General features: G+C 46.0%; 1 protein-coding gene across 1 annotated transcript in view; it reads left to right on the top strand.

The window, feature by feature from the left end:
- REEP3 (receptor accessory protein 3) overlaps window positions 1-17,751 on the top strand; it is an 87,382-nt gene that overhangs the window by 26,164 nt on the left and 43,467 nt on the right. The window contains exon 2 of the mRNA XM_056849760.1: window positions 11,769-11,841. Coding sequence (XP_056705738.1) covers window positions 11,769-11,841 — 73 coding nt within the window. The remainder of the gene's footprint in view (window positions 1-11,768; window positions 11,842-17,751) is intronic.

Below are 17,751 nucleotides of genomic sequence, written 5' to 3'. Positions count from 1 at the left end.
CTTCCAATTCTGGGCGCTCCCCTTCGGCCCTTCCTCCGCCCCCAGGGTGTTCACCAAGGTCCTGGTCACCCTGGTGGCCCTGCTTCGGACGGAGGGAATACACGTCTACTCTATCTAGACGACCTGCTCATCGCCGCCCCATCGAAGCATCGGGCTGTACAGCACACCCGGAGAGTCGTGCAGACTCTACAAAATCACGGCTCCCTCATCAACTTGTACAAGAGTCACATGTCCCCAACTCGGCGCCTACAGCACCTGGGAGTAGTCATAGATACCACCTGCAGCACCCTCTTCCTTCCAAAGGACAAGGCCACAAAAATCTCTTCCCTGGCCCGAGGGGCGTTCAACTCGAAAACAACTGGTCTGTCCTCGCTGGCTTGGCTACAGGGTCACATGATCGCATGCATAGACTCTGTCACATGGTCTCGCTTCCACGCACGCCCCCTCCAATGGTTTCTCAAACCATACCAGCAGCTCATCCTGAAGAAGAGGAACATTCGCCTGACCCTGTCTCAAGAGGTAAAACACAGCCTCTGATGGTGGCTGAACCCCGCCAACCTGCAGAAGGGCCATCAGTATTGGCATCAGATGACTATACAGATCTTCACCGACGCCAGCCTAGAGGGCTGGGGCACCACAGTGAACCACCAGGTGGCACAGGACACCTGGACGGAGAGGGAACGATCCCTCCACATCAATCAGCTCGAGCTCCGAGCCATCTACCGAGCACTCAGATCCTTCCAGCAGACAATATCCTCTCACCACGTCCTCGTCCGGACAGACAATGTGGCTGCAAAGGCCCACCTGAACAAACAAGGTGGGTCCAGATCATCAGCTCTTCACCAGGAAGCCAGCCGGATCCTATGGTGGGCAGAGAGGCACCTGCGTTCCCTAAGGCAGAACACATCCGGGGCGAGCTGAACACACAGGCAGACTGGTTGAGCAGAAAGGTGGACGAGGGGGAATGGTCACTGCAGCCCCGAGTATTCCACACGCTCTCTGCTTGCTTCAGCCGGCCGACAGTAGACCTCTTCGCGTCGCCGTCCCAACAGTGAGCTACCTCGATTCTTCTCATGCTACTCACATCCTCAGGCAGAGCAGACGGATGCCCTGCTGGCCCCTTGGCCAACGGGACTACTCTACGCCTTCCCTCCTCTTCCTGTCATCCCAAAAGCCCTGCGGAAGCTGCGACAAGAAGGGGCGACAGCCTTGTTCGTGGCTCCAGACTGGCCACGCAGGCCCTGGTACCCCACTCTCCAGGAGCTGTCCATTCAGCCACCGTGGAGGATACCAGTATCCAGGGACTTGCTACACCAGGGGCTGATTCTGCATCCGGATCCAGATTGGTTTTGCTTGACCGTCTGGGTATTTAGAAGAAAAGGCTCCTCGATCTAGGCTAGACTCCTGAGGTGGTCACCACTATGCTGGCAGCCAGACGGCCTTCCACCCAGCACATTTACAATTCCGCATGGAAGGCGTTCGTACGTTGGTGTAGGTGCAAGGGATTCGACCCGCTGGAACCTACCACGGCTGCACTACTGACCTTCCTGCAGGAGGGGGCGCAACAGGGATTGCGGCCCTCCACCTTGCGTAAACAACTAGCAGCCATCACCATAATAGTTCCCCGCCTGGGAGACTACGCCACCTCCAGGCATCCACACGTTCTCACCTTCCTGATGGGCCTTTCACGGTTCTCACCTTCCTGAGGGGGCCTGCTTTTGCCTCCTGTCGTCCACAGATTTCCAACCTGGTGACTGCACGTGGTACTCACAGCACTCACCCGGTCGCCCTTTGAGCCTCTTGCCGAGGCACCCCTGAAGGCCCTTCTCATGAAAACTCTCTTCCTCATGGCAGTCACATCAGCCCGCCAGGTCTCTGAGCTCGCCGCCCTGTCCTCCTGCCCAGGTCTCTGCATTTTTCTAAAGGACAAGGTGGTCCTAAGGCCGGACCCCACCTTCATTCCAAAAGTCAATACAGTCTTCCACAGACAGCAGGAGATTCACCTTCCCTCCTTCGCACCACACCCACAACACCCACGGGAAAAGGAATGGCACACCCTCTACCTGCAGCGAGCCCTATACATATACATCACTCGCACTGCGCCATTCCGACAGACCGACGCTCTGTTCATCTCTGTGGCCGCTCCCAACAAGGGAAGACCATTCTCCAAGCCTACCATCAGCAGGGCACTGCGTAAGTGCATTGAGGAAGCATACAGGCTCAGCAACAGGCCTGTCCCGCCTGGCATCACTGCACACTCAATCCGCAGCACCACCACCTCAGCGGCGTTCGACAACAGGGTGTCAGTCGAGGAGATTTGCAAGGCAGCCACCTGGTCATCAGTTTCGACCTTCGTGCGTCACTACCGGCTGAATCAGTTTTCCTTGGCTGATGCTGCCTTCGGACCTTGGGTGCTCCAACACATCCTTTCAGAAGACTCCCACCCTTCGACGAATCAGCTCTTGGACATCCCGTCTATCTGCAAGATGCCCTTCACCTCAGGGAGAACAGGACCTTGATTACTTACCGAGAAGGTTCCTTCTCCTCTGAGGTACGAAGGGCATCTTGGCCCCACCCTGGGGCAAAGACTAGAGCACCTTGATGCTACCTGTTCGACGAGTTGCACGTGAAATGCGTGAACAAAAATAAATAAGAATAAAAATAGAAATAAAAGTTTAAGGTGGTTGTTTGATAGCTGACCCAAGTTCAATGTACTGCAAGTTACTCCAGTTTAATCCTGATTAAAGTTACAACATCCCAGCCCCTGAAAATTGGCCTGTGTTGTCCTTTTCTAATTACCCTTACAGATTCCTGTCCATGGATACTCCTGGAATACGACGTAGCTCTGGAAGTCTCAAGTGAAGACGAAGGGGCGTTTCCGGCCAGGGGACAGGAAGTGAGGTCGATCTTTTTTGTACTTCCTATCTACGCACCAGGAACGGAAACACCCGTCTATCTGCAAGATGCCCTTTGTTATCTCAGAGGAGAAGGAACCTTCTCGGTAAGTAATCAAGGTTCAGTTTTTAGTTTGAATAGCACAGACAATTGTCTTAGCTCTTACAGCATGATGTACTAGATAGCTGACTTCAGGCACACAAGAAAAAGTCTTCCCTGAGTTCCTTGATGAGAGGGGAGATGCAGTGTATTCAATTCCATTTAATGTGCATCTCCAGTCTCTCAAGCCCTGCAAACTTTCATGGATATCTGAAGCTATGCAGAAACTTCTTGGAAGGCAGACTTTTTTTCTGTAAGTGACACTACAGTCTTGGGTCTTTTATGCATGGGTTGGATCTCCCTGCTTGGACCTTGGCTCATCGCACATTAAAGTAACCCTGGTTGGGGGAAATTGTATGCATTCGCTTGAATGATTAGGGATGAAACTGTGTGCTAATCGAACTATAAATACAGAAAAACAGTCTTCCAAGCTCAAATCAAGTCCCACCCCTTTAAATGCTGCTCTGTAATTGGCTTACTTTGCAGTGCTCCCCGTGAGAGAAGATTTTCTTCCCCCCACAAACCCAACTGCCACATTAAAAAACATTTTAAGAACAAAAAACGGAGCTACCTGAAAGAAAAGGTGTGTGTGTGTGTGTGGGGGGGGAGAAACCCAACCTCTTTAAAAAAAAGCCTTGCTTTTGCTCAGAAAGAGCTCCGAGGTAGCAGGAAGCACTTGAATCCCCGCCTCTTTACACACTGCTTTGTGATTGGCTGTGAGAGAAGCCAATCTTCTGTTTTTCCCTGCATGTTGCTTTGAGGAGGGGGTTTGGAAAGGGTGGGGCGTGATGGTGCAGGGAAGCTCAACCCGAGAATGGAATATGCACGCTCTGTGACTCCGGAATGAGCCGGGATGAACGGTTTAATTCAGGCCAGAAGAGGAATGGGAAAAAAACGGGTTTTGCGTCAAAACAGCGTTGAGCTTCCAAGGAATGAGATAGCGTGCATACTGAAAATTTTTATCCTGGCTGAAATGGGGAATAAAGGAGGTTAAAGCGACCATGCATAAAACACCACTACGAAGAGATCCATTCACAGCCATCTTATTACTTCTCATGTAGTGTTACATAGCCTAAAATGTTTCTATTCTTTTTCTTTCCTGTCTTGCCTGTGGTGGTGGATTACTTTTCCTAGCATGACTGAATACTAGTAATGAATACTAGTAATGAAGCATGCATATTCTCTATAGTATCAGAGGATACTGATACTTTAGAGAATATGCATGCTTCATTCGTACATATTCTCTATAGAACACAGGCAGGATGCTGCTGCAGTTGTCTTAGAATCATAGAGTTGGAAGGCCCCTGCTCAGCCTAGAGCATCCATGACAAGTGTTTGTCCAACCTCTCCTTAAGGACTGCCAGTGAGGGGGAGCTCCCACCTCCCTAGTTGAACAACTCTTAGTGTTAAATTCCCCCCCCCCTAATATCCAGCTGGTATCTCTTCACTCGCAATTTAAAATTATTGTGAGTCCTATCCTCTGCTGCCAACAGGAACAGCTTCTTGCTCTCCTTGTTTGTGGGCTTCCTAGAGGCGCCTGGTTGGCCAGTGTGAATAGACTGCTGGTCTTCATGGGTCTTGGTCTGATCCAGCATAGCTTTTCTTATGTTCTGACCTACCACAAAATCCAGCTCTCCCATAAAAGTATTTCAAGCCCAACAATAACCTATCAGACTAGCAGAAAAAAAAATTCCGGAAATAATACGATAACAAGGCTTGCTGGGTGAAATTGTCTTGCATAATTTCTTAAACTAGATAAGAAAAAGGCGCCTTATACACCAGATAAGCCAAATCATCTCCCATGAAGAAGCTATCTCCTAGAAGAAGACTTTAGGCAGTCCTAAGGTAAATTATACAGTGGTAACAATACCATTAAGAGCCCCGTGGTGCAGAGTGGTAAGCTGCAGCCAAAAGCTCTGCTCACGACCTGAGTTCGATCCCAACGGAAGTTGGTTTCAGGTAGCCGACTCAAGGTTGACTCAGCCTTCTATTTTTCCGAGGTCGGTGAAATGAGTACCCAGCTTGCTGGGGGTAAAGGGGAGATGACTGGGGAAGGCACTGGCAAACCACCCGGTAAACAAAAGTCTGCCTAGGAAACGTCGGGATGTGACGTCACCCCATGGGTCAGGAATGACCTGGTGCTTGCACAGGGGACCTTTACCTTTTTAAGTTGATGAGAGGCAGTTTTCAAGTTCATCTTTAGCAGAGAGAGGAAGCTTTTGTTATGTGTATGTGAGATGTTGATTATATGCCAATTTAATCAGTTAAGAGGCAGGTAGCTATTACATTGTCTGTATTTGGTCAGCATCCCTGCTGAATTACTTCCCCCTCTTATTATTTTTCAAAGAAGCAAAACACTTGCATAAACCTTGTTACCTTGGCTTGATCCAGATCAGAGAGTTGGTTTTTATTAATGTAGACTACTTTTCAGGAGCCTGGCATTTTCTTACGTAGGAGCCCAGTTTTGGTTGACCAGAAGCAAAGCTTGTTGTGGTAATCACTTTTATTTAATTGACTTATTCACGTAAGCTGTATGGAATCCTTGAACTCATTGACACTACTTTTAGATGGCTGGTGTAGGTGGGAGACAGTTGTTAGAACATGTTTGGGGTGAACATAAATAGGTTATGCATATGCTTCATTATGTGCAGTCTACGGCTTGCAAACCATTGCATACATTTGTTGAAACCTATTCTCTACAGAAATGGAGGCTGTAGGAAGTATTTGAAAGAACTGGAGTGTTGCCAGCACCTGTTTGGAATTGAAAACAGCCATCTGGTGATTTACAGCATGGTTCATCAGGCTACCATGGCAACCAAGAATTAAGTAGAAGTGAGCTCTTTGAGTTTTTTTTTTTAAATCCTCATTGAAAGAATGTGACTCGTTAATTCTGAACATGCTGGTGAAACACATAAACTAAAATAATGTTACTAGGTAGCAAGATGGTCTCTAGAGAATCACAGCCCACTACGTTGAGTGTAGTAGATTTCTAACTGGAAACTATCTTCCCCAGTACAAAATAATATGCTGCAGGTTTTCTTAGAAGCCTTTTTTATCTTTGCTATGTGTCCTTGGTCTCTATAGTGTTAGGATCAGCCAGAAATACTTGGTTTAGCTTAATGAGAAGAATTATATGCCCATCTTTAGAATGGGAGTGGGGAAGCTCATTGATTCTTAGACTTATAAACAATCCTGCCTCAAAGGTATGGATTTAATTTATTTTATTAAAAATTCATTAAAAACATGCCTTTGAAGGATAAAGCGCACTGCATTTTAGTAGCAGCACCATTTTGTCAATAGTCAAAGGCAGCCTCAGACATACAATTCCACAAATTTCGGCTGGACTTGGTAGCTAGTTAAAACTTGAGGTCACCACCAGCCCAGTTCCAGTTATTTATTTCATTTATTCTCCACCTTTCTCCCCAATGGGGACCTAAAGCGGCTTACATTGTTCTCTTGTCCATTTTATCCTCACAACAGCTCTGTGAGGTAGGTTAGGCTGAGTGTGTATCACTGGCCTATGATCACCGAGAAGGCTTCCATGGCAAAGCAGGGGTTCAAACCTGGGTCTCTCAGTTCCTACTCCAACAGTCTAACACTCCAGTACTCAAACCACTTCACCACAGTGGCTCTAAGGCAGCAAGTTAGGGGGGGTCATAGGCAAAATTAGACTGAAGTTTGGTTTGTCTGACCTTCAGCATTACTGCAGTGATAACCCCTGCCCCTCTCCCAAATTCCAGGCATGAGAGGGGCAGACTTTACCACTGCTGTTACACTGAGTGGCAGACACGATCCTACCCATCTACTGGATTTCCTGCAGTCATTATCTCTTCCCCCTCTACCTGAAAGACTGTTCTGTTTTTACAGTAGCCAAGGTAACTCCAGTGCAAGGATTCTCCATGCCGCCCCACTACCCAGTGTTATCTACAGAGAATTAGTCTATAAATCTTCCTGCAAAACAATTGGGTACTTCCAGCCTGATGTTCAGATTTGAATTTATGAATTTTTAGTTGTCTTAAAAATCTTGGTCACCCGACCTTTGGGTTGGGGAGAGCGGGGTAGAAATGTTAACATACAATTTTCTTTAAAACTTACTTTATTACATTTATAAAGATGGAAAACTGAAACTGGCAGCAAAATACATTAGTGAGTCTATGCATAAGCAAATGGTACAAAGTAAAAATAGGAATTACTTCATTTAAAGTCTGTTTTTTTCATAGAAACTCAAAGCAGATTATGGAATTCAGCAACAATTGCAATTAAAGCCAGAATAGTAGATACAACAAATGGTACAATAAAATAGGATTACAAAGTTAGAGAACAGTGAAATAAAAATAGTACAATACATCTAAGAAACAATATAAAGGTGGGAAACTGTCTATATTGTTCAGCCATTAAAACAGATTAATCAAAGCAGGATAGGCTAAGCAGTGTGAATTCCCATGAGGACCACAGAAATTCTCTGAACTACGCAATGGCATGTACCGACTAAGTAGTTTGCAGACCCAGATGCAAGAGCCGCTTCCCCCACCCAACCAAATTGATGAATAAATACAGCATACAACAGATAGCTGGGTATTGAAAAAAAGGCCACAGCTTTATTGGTTACAACAGACAAAGGAGCAATTTGGCTAAGCATGAGGGGCAGATCCAGCACATCAAGTGACCATCCTGTCACCCGATGAAAACATCTCCCAACCCAATTGTTGGGGCAGTAGCCAGAGTGGCGTAACAGTGGTACCACTAGGACAGGGGTGGGGAACCTTTTTTCCGCCAAGGGCCACTTGGATATTTATAACATCATTCGAGGGCCATACAAAATTATCAACTTAAAAAGTAGCCAACCAAGCCCCAAACAGGCAGCTGCCCCAGGTGATCCCCCCATGGGCAAGCAGGCAGTTATCCAACCGGTGGCGCACTCGCCCACCTGGTGGCACAGGATGGTCTGTTGCACCAGCTGGGCGTAGCCGTCCAGCCACATGCCGGAGCTGCTCTTGTTCCACAAGGTCGGGGCCGGATTCTACAGCCGTCTCCTGTTACCTCCACCTGCAGGGATGAAATGAGGACACACTGGCTAAGAACTCCCCCCCACGCTCATTCTGGCCCCGCCCCCTTTAACCCCTTCATTGTCGCCAATGATTTGTCATTGCTGGAAGCAGAGACTAACTTGCTGCAAAAAAAAAAAAAAAAGCCCTAAAGGTGGTAAGCATGAAAACTGACTCAAACAGAATACGTTTGAATTTTGAATATAGCAAAAAGCAGCTGCAGCAAAACTAAAAGCATTTTATAGGTTATAGGGTGACGTGTATGGGGGTGGGAGGAGATTCCCTTCTAGCCTTGCAATGCCCTTTGTATGATAAAAGAACAGCAGGGGTCAGAGTACCCATGTGCTTTGCTGTAAAAGGATAGCGCAGCCAAAGCCCATTGTCCTATGCAACAAGCTTCACACTTTCATAAAAACAAGGTACCTTAGTGCAGTGTCCTGGGAGACAAGCAGAGACCCAGGCCCCCCTATACTCACTGCGAATGTCATGGCCAACTGAAAAACCCATGCGTAAGAACGCAATGTGGGGGGGGGGCGACTGAGCTGAATGTGTGTGTAAAGTGCCTTCAAGTCGCAGCCGACTTATGGTGACCCCTTTTGGGGTTTTCATGGCAAGAGACTAACAGAGGTGGTTTGCCAGTGCCTTCCTCTGCACAGCAACTCTGGTATTCCTGGGTGGTCTCCCATCCAAATACTAACCAGGGCTGACCCTGCTTAGCTTCTGAGAGCTGATGAGATCAGGCTAGCCTGGGCCATCCAGGTCAGGGCCTGAGCTGAATACTCCCTGCCAAATTAGCTGCCTCCAAGGTACCACAGGTTTTCTGGGAAGCGTTATGGATGCTGGTTTGCACCTGGTGCCAATGTCCTGAACCTCGTTTCCTGAAATCAAGATAATACATCCACAATTTTGTTATTGAGCCCTGGAACATACTTGGTGAAAAAGGAGATTTTGGTTGTTCAGACAAATTAAAACAGATTTGCACATGGGATGCATGACCCGAACAGTGTGAGGACTGCCTGTTTATGACCCGGACAACTGCTTAGTTATGACGCCAAAAAAGGACCTGTAAGTTTGCAAGAGTGTCCCCCCAAATACAAACTGCAACCAAAATCGGGGAAAGCTCCAAAAAAGTTAGGTCCCTCAATGTCCCTGACTGAGCCTAAGCAGCTGTCCACTTCTGAGCACACTACCGCCCCGTGAAATAAACCCCAAACCCGATACCGCCTGCTGCATCAGCATGCACCTGTAACAAGGATTGTAACTCTCGCAGTGACTGCTGCATTGTTTATCACGTTGCGTCCCAGGAGATAAAGTGGAATAGAAAGGTTTTAAATAAATAAATACAATTAGTGTTCCTGGAAAACTCAATAGAAATGTGCAAGAACTCAAAGAACCCTGGCAGTGCTTTCTGCAATAGAATTTTTTTTTTTTTTTTTTGTATTTCTAACCATTAGTTACACAGTGGTTGACCTCAAGATTTTTTGTAATTGTCCTAGAGGCCTTTGCTACAATGTACCCAGTAGTATTGAGATTGTAGATTATTAGATTACAGTAAAACTATGGTTTTGTCATCTTTTGTTTCTATTTTGCTGATTTGAGAGTGTCTCTGGAGTGGTAGTAGATAAACTTTCTAAATAAAATGTTTCAGAGAACACTTTTTATTCAAATGGTTCTGCTGGTCGAAATTTTCAGATAATGGATGATGCTGTTTGCACATGTGCAATATGTTTTACAAGGGGCATAGTAAACTGTAAGCACCTGAGAATGCCAAATACATTCTGATAAATAACCAGATTTGTTTACCTTGATTTGTTACTAGTAATCTGTTCACAAGGTAATTTGTGACTGTTGCTGTTTACCTGAAATATCAACCGTCTTCATTTATTAACAAAGTAGTTCTTAGTCAAGCTGGAAAGGAATTCCCTTTTGCGTCCCATGTGACAGCATTCTGTATAACATGTGGTGTCCCATATTCTTGAGCTATCTGCTAAATTCAACATGAGTCACTGCTGGTCACCTAAACCAACTGTCGCTGCTGAGCTGGTATCAGCCCATTAAACTGCTGAACCTCCACTCCAAAGGCTGCAATCCTGAAGGGGGGGGGCAAAGTTTAGGAGCCACCGTGACCCTGTGACCCTGTAAGGGGCCCTTTAATCCGCGATAAGGGGCACTTATGCCATTCCGGGAGGCAAACATGCCGGCGTCGGGGAGCCACAGAGCTGCATCGGCCTCCACTGCCAGTGCAGCTATGCCAGCAGGGAGTTCTGGGAAGGGAAAGCCCATCCTGGCTTGAGGGGCATTCCCGGGGCTTTCCTGGGAGCAGAGCTGCCTTAAGACAGCTTCCTAAACCCTTTTGCCCCAGGAACACCCCATTATGCTACAGCATTGCTACGCCACCTTTTTTGGTGGCGAAGCCTTGCTGTTTTCAATGGGGGTGTTTCCCTTCTATTATATTTTAAATTCCTTTTATTTTTGGCGGCCGGGAAGCCTCTGTGGAGGCGGCGTGGCTGTGCTGCTCCTGGCTGTCGCCTAACTGCCCTCCCCTTCAGGAATGGGCTGAAAGCCTCTAGGCACCATCTAAATATGAGGGTGTTCTTGTAGGAATGGCAAATATGACTCGTACTACAGACTGTAATAGCGGTAATCAGTTTGCCCGCTTATACTTATTATTTGACAACTCCTTGTCTTTCTAGAGCCTTGTGTTTAGATAGACTGAATGCTAACTCCTCTATAGTTATGCAAGGCAGAATTTTGAATATACCGTACCCAGAAAGGACCTGTCCTTCTCTTCTGGCTCTATTGATTCATTAGCTCAATCCCTTTTGGAATGCTGCTTTTATGAGAAACGTAGATCACATTATATCTTTCCCCTTTTAATATATAAATCTAATGCCTCTGTGTCTGATATGACTCCTTTTTTATTAAGTGAAAAGGATCCCAATGCTACATTGTCAGTAGTAAGATTTATTCCAGTCCTTATATCCCTCAAACATTATGTTTCTCATCCCTTCCCTGTTTCCCTATCCCTCCCTCCTTTCTTGGTCCAAGACTGCGGTCATAGACCTAATAAATAATTTGTTGTTGTAAAATTACGCTGCTTAAGATCAATAGATCAAGGAGCTTCTAAGGGATAAAGGAAAGGAAAAAGGAAAGTAATAGCGGTTATTTGTGTCAAACCTATGGGGGGGAGAAATAATCTTTACCAATATTTCTATGTTTTGTTGTAAGTTCTTGTAGATAGGCTTGAGAGATACAACAAGAAATATGGACAGAGGGCAATGTGTACTAATTTCCATCAACAGCAAACTCATTTGAGGCTAATTGCTTGACTGGAGAGTGGATTTGAAAAGTCTTGCGTGCTGTGATTAGGAAGGGAAGAGATACATAGAGGCCGAAGGCCAATGCTACATTTGGCCCTTTGATTTCAGGGATCCTGGCCATGCTTAAGTTTGGGTTGGATTGTGGCTGAAATATGTAACTTTTGCTGGGGTGGAAGTTCACATTGTTCTTTAATTTGGACTGGCCAGCTTTCGCCAGTAGTACTGGAAAGCTGTTCTTTGGTGATCTTTTGGGAGTCAAAGAATGCCTTTGAAGTGACGGGAAGAAAAGTAATTATTTCCTTTCCCGTGCCTTTTGTGGTTCCTTGATAACTCTAAGGTTGCATTGGTATACACATCACTTGACTTGTGTAACTTTTGTCAAACCTAAAATATTTCTATTTTTCAACAGGTTGGTCTTTGGAATGTTGTATCCTGCTTATTATTCATACAAAGCTGTAAAGACAAAAAACGTGAAGGAATATGTAAGTGCTTATTTTTTTCTGTTTTGAGTTTTGTTTACATTTTGATATGACAGTGTTAAGTTGCAATCAAGTCATGCAGACTTTTGCCCAGGCAGAAAAGTTCATGGTAGGTTCTAACAGTATGCTGTGAGCATCAAGTTAGAGTTTTGCATAAAGTGAAGGGTGTAGTGGTACACTGACTTCTGTTAACCATGGCTAATAAATGGCACAATGAAACTCATGCAGAAGACAAGGTTCTCTTCTCATTTTATCCTCACAATAACACTATGAGGTAGATTCACCCAGTGAGCTTCGGGGCACATTAGGGATTAGAACATAGGTCTCCCCATTCATCGTCCAACACGTTAACCCAGAGGACCCTGATCTTTTTTGAGCCTGTGGGCACCTTTGGAGTGTGATGGGCACACTCACAAAATGGCTGCCACAGGAGGTGGAGCCACTCACAAAATATCAGAGAGTGAGGTCATTCATAATTCTAATAGTAACTTCAACATTTCCAGCAGAAGCTCTATTTAACAGGATACTTATTAATCTGCACAGACAATCAGAAGCCCTGCGGGTTAAAAGCCCCACCTAGCTTTCTAAAAGCAATTGGTGGGCACCAGAATAAGTGCTATGGAGCACCATGGTGTGCACGGGCACTATATTGGGGACCCCTGCTTTAACTGCTACACCATACTGGCTCTCCTTTCTTTCTAAATAGCCTGTCCACATCCTTGAACTGTACAAGCTGAAACATTAGTCAACATAGATAAAGTAGAAGCTCAAGGGACATCCAGCTTCCCATTTGTAATTAACCTAGCATTCAAGTTGGGATGGATGCAAGCAGTTTGATGAAAGAGCTTTGTAAACTGCTCATAGCAAGTTACCACGGGTTCATTGCCGTGGCCTCTGAGCAGTCCCACATGGGTACTGCACATGTGCAGGCCAGCCATGGAGATTTGTCGATAGAAAGCTTCTGCCTAGTGATAGGGATGCTCCCCCTCTGTCAATGGCTCTTTCTGCCTTGCCGACCACATGACAGAGGGGAGCAGCCATCCCTTAGCTCTCTCTTCACCCACCGTGGAGCTAACAACCCAATACAGCTGAAGCAGCCCACAGAGGGGAAGGAGGGAGGGATGTGTGCCTGCACAGAGGACCACTCAATGAACAACAGTTACAGGTAAGTGCAACATTGCTTTTCTGCCATATCTTTTTGTGGGCCTAAGCTGTAGAAAGCCCTGTGCCACTCAAAATGGCTCTGCTGAATGGCACTGGGCAGGTGCATTGGTGGTAGAGAAGTGTGTTTGCTGCAGTTGCAGCCCTGGAGAAGCTCTAAAATGAGCTATGTCATGCATGCAGTCAGTTCCACTGCAAATTTGTTTCATCCCCTAGCTGCTCAGTAAACTACAGTTGGCCAGTGGCTCTGGTGAGAAGGGCCCTGTACTTGAGAAATTCTTTTAAGAATTTCATGTTAGAACTTCAGTAAAAGAGGGTCTGCACTCTGTGTATGTCTGACAAGTGCCAGAATGGCTTCTACTGGCTTTTGCTAACTGACAAGGGAAACGCAGCTCAGGCATGCACTGAGCAATCTGATGCTTCACAAATGCAAGCGACACAAGGGAGAGACAAAAGGTCTACCAGTTCACACCTCAGCTAGACAATCACATCTAAGAATTCAGAGTTTAAATGACCAAAGGGTAGAAAGTATCCCTTCCCTCTTGAACAGGAAGAAAAGGAAGACCCACAAGATAGTGGGCAAAGGTATATTATATATTCTCGTGGCCATGAGGAAGAAACAATTAGTTGCCCTTGGCCATTTCATCTTAAGCCATGAAGAAGAAAGCCATTCTTGTTTACACCTGGACTCCATCTTGAGCATGTAGTGCTGAGGATCGCAGTGGGGGAAGGAACTGAGGTAATGAACTATTTTGGACTTTTTGAAACTGCAAGCATAAGTAACCGACCTTAAACTAACATCTTTGAAGGTATGTAGAGAGCTTAGGAAAAGGGGAGTATGGTTTATATTGCTTGTCTTTGGATCTTTGCTCAGTTTGCAGGCATAATGTATCTGTGCTTTTCGTTTTGTTGATAAATTTCCATTTCTTTTGAATGCTGTAGTTTTAACTCTGTGACCCTCAGTTTGCCCCAACTGATGACATTTATCCAGCAGAGACCCAAAGGGGTGGGAAGCACTTAAGCCTCTCAGCCCTCTAGTATGCAAGTGAAGGTGCCAAGGCAAGGAGAGCTGGAAAGTGCCCAACCAAAGCCTCTGAAGGCAGTGGGAGAAAGGAGCCTCAGATCAGACTGGTCAGATGGGGATTTCCTCTGATATGGTCTGTCGTAGTGCCAGCTATTCAGAGAGATGGATTAAGGGGAACCTGGCTGGATGGGGATTCAGTCGTCTGAGCAGCTTTCTGTCCCTCAGAAGGGGAACAGGCTCTTGCTAGGTCCAAAACTCCACAGGCTCAATTAGTCTTGATTTTGCAAGTGAAGGATTGTCTAATTTCCTGGACAACCTTTCCATTCTAGAAGTTAACCGAGGCTTTTACCGCCAGTCATATCAATAGACAAACCTCCTGAGCGATCAGAAAAATGTCTAGCTTTGTCTGGTTGTAGTGACTGACCAGCAAATGGGGTAGTGGCTGACCAGACAAATGGGGGACCTGTAAGCCTAAACCCTACTAAGGCTCAGGAGCCGTGATTTGCTCATGACAGTGCAACTAACAATATGCTAATTCATGCTGTCCAGAGCAGAATATCAAGTCAAGAGTGTCCAGGTGGATTGCATGAAATCTGAATTCCTGAAATCTTGTGATGCATAATATAAGAGAACCTTGGCTTGAATGGACATCTTTCAGAAAAGCAAATCACCTGCTTTTTCACAATCGAGCCTTGTTTACCTTCACTAAGAAAACTTAAGTAACCAACTAACTCTCCCACATATCACTACTTGAAGTAGTCTTGTGTTCTTGCCATAGGCCTCTTCACCGCCACCAGGTATATATGCTACAAATAAAAAAGTGACTCTGCTTCTACTAGAAGCAATGACTCATGACTTGATACTAGCAGTGTTGATGGAGGGATATACATCCCCATCAATGGTAATATTCACAGGGTCTGGTAGTCACTGGTAAAGTTGTAAGCTGAAATTTCCTTGCTTGGGCTTTTAATATTCTATTTATTCCCTGCAAGTTCAGATGTTGACTAGTGTGGACAGGAGACATTGATCCCTCCTCCTCTTATTGCTTCTGTTACTGACATGAATTTAGTTTCAGACAGTATAATTAGGGGTTAAAACCATGGTATCCGTTGCTGGGCATGTTATTGTATAGTGTAGCAGTGAGCAAGAATCTTTAATATTGTGCCTCCAATATGACAGCTGTGGGTGTTGTTCAATGGGCAGAGTAGCCCCCCCCCAACCAGACTGTAGCTTCCCATTTGAATGATGCATGATCTTAAGGGAGGGTGTCTCTAAGATCATTGAGTCCACAGTCTAAAATTACCTACCTGTGCCACTGATTGGATCTAATAGTACAGTCTTAAACAAATTTACTCCAGTCTAAGTCCATTTATTTTAGTGGGTTTAAAGAGGAGTAACTACATAGGATTTTACTGTAAAACACTCAGACCTTCAAAAAGCTGGATGCAAAACTGATTTCACCTTTTTTAAAGGTACTTCAACCAAATTTCCTTGCAGCTTTCATAAAACACCAACAGGTTACGTAGAGCAGATAGTGTGTCCTTGGAGGTGTGATAAATGGAAACTACCCCTCCTCAGTCCTTGGATATTGTCTGTTGGAGAATCAACACATGTCAGCTGTTATTCAAAGGTAGATGACAAATCTTCTCCAAGCTACAGGGATCAAAAGTTGTTCGTTCTCCTGACCTATTTGGACATCCTAAAAGATTAAATGCTTAAAGCATGTAGAATTGTTCTTGCTTGGGGGTGGGGACTGCAGTTGTATGTGTGCCTTTCCTCACAACCAAAGTGTTGTTTAAACTCTCAAAAGGCAAGCAGAACCTTCCAGACTTCTAAAAATCATGGCAGTATATCCTACTAATGCTGCACTGACAGAAGATTTTTCCCCCAGCACTCTTTAAGGCAGGGGTGGGGAATGTCAGGCCCGGGGCCGTTTAAGGCCTGCAAAATCATTTGGCCTGGCCCTTCGTGGGTCCTGGCAGATCTCTAGCTCAAAAGGATCTAAGATTGGCAGTCAGCCCCCTCCCGAGGATAGGAATAGCCTCTATTCAAGGCGGATGTGGGTTTCTTTTGCCAAGAAAAGGAAACTTTTCCCCCCCTTGCAGAAAAGTCGTTAACTATGGAGCTGCTAGGACCGCCCAAGAAACTGTGTTAACCCTTTCCCACCTGGCCATAGAGAAATGTATTCCCTCTGTACTACAAGAGGGCTGGGTACGGAAGCAGCAACAATGGAGGGGTTAAAGGGGGCAACAAGAGACCCAACAAGAGATGGATTGACTCAATAAAGGAAGCCACAGCCTTTGCTGTGATCTGAGCAAGATCTGAGCAAGGCTGTCAAAAATAGGACATTGTGGAGGACTTTCATTCACAGGGTCGCCATGAGTCGGAAGCGACTTGACAGCACTTAACACATACAAAGGGGCAGGACCAGAATGCGCGCTCGCCGGGGGGGGGGGGAGTTCTTAGCCAGTGTGTCTTCATTTCATCCCTGCAGGCAGAGGTAGCAGGAGCCGGTGTGCGGCTGGACGGGTACGTCCGGCCGGTGCAACAGACCATCCTGTGCCACCAGGTGGGTGAGCGCACCACCGGTTGGTAGCCTGCCTGCTTGCATGTGCCGAGGGGGGGTCATCTGGGGCAGCTGCCTGCTTGGGGCCTGGTTGGCTAATTTTTAAGTTGATAATTTTGTATGGCCCGCGAATGATGTTATAAATATCCAAATGGCTCTTGGTGGAAAAAAGGTTCCCCACCCCTGCTTTAGGGGCACAGCTGGCATCTGGGTAAAAAGCTGTGTAGGCTTGATTGGACTGCTGATAAAAAGGCAGCTAACTTTTAGTCATAAATGTTCCTAAGCCCAAAACCACAAGCCTCGCCTGAGCTTCTAATCATTGCCTGGAAAGCTGACCCTCCTCCCTCTCCACCTTCCTTTTCCTATCTGACTTGGATGGGTAAGCTGTGGAGTTAGTTTGCTGAGTTAGCGGGGGGGGGGGGCTTTGCCATACTCTAGCGTTTGTCTCTCTCAGGAAAGAGTAGGGAATAATATAGCATCACACATCCCCCTAGCTCTCAGGGCTTTCCGTTTGCTTGTTTTTACATAGGGTTTTGGGGAGGAAGGAAAGCTTGGGGGGCAGGAGTCAAACCATCCTGTCTGCTTTAACTCTTCCCTGTTTCTCTCTCTTTCTCAATCATAGAATCATATAATAACTTCTGACTCTGCAGAAAATCTGTTGGAAAGGGGAGGGGGGAGAGCGTGTGTCTGCAGTGACCCCCACTTGCTTCCTCTCTTCTCTCTTGCACTCTCCTAATCTATTTAACTCTCATCTTACTGTTGGATGGCGGGGTGCTTCTATCACCCCCTGCCTTTAGATAAAGTGTGTGTGCGCGCGTGTGTGGAAAGGCTGGGTGCTTTGTGGAAGGCAGAAGCTGCCACCCTTAAAGCATGGATTTGGCTGTGTATTCTATAGGGAAAATAGCTAAAGAAGAGGGGGAAGGGGAATAAAGAAAGGCACGCTGCTCAACCCCTTCCTCTGCATATATATATTTTTAAAAAACACAGTCTCTGTGTTTCAGGGAATTTCCAGATATCAGAACTCTGTGTAGCTTTCTATGTACCATCCTAACTGCAGCCAAGAATGGGTTTTTACTTGAGCTGAGAAAAGGGCTTTTCTCTCTCTCTCTCTCTCTCTCTCTCTCTCTCTCTCTCTCTCTCTCTCTCTCTCTCTCTCTCTCTA

Source organism: Euleptes europaea, chromosome 5 (genome assembly GCF_029931775.1).
Source record: "Euleptes europaea isolate rEulEur1 chromosome 5, rEulEur1.hap1, whole genome shotgun sequence".
Classification (NCBI taxonomy): domain Eukaryota; kingdom Metazoa; phylum Chordata; class Lepidosauria; order Squamata; family Sphaerodactylidae; genus Euleptes; species Euleptes europaea.
The sequence above is the reverse complement of the archived record's forward strand: the minus strand, read 5'-3'. Positions and strand labels throughout refer to the sequence as shown.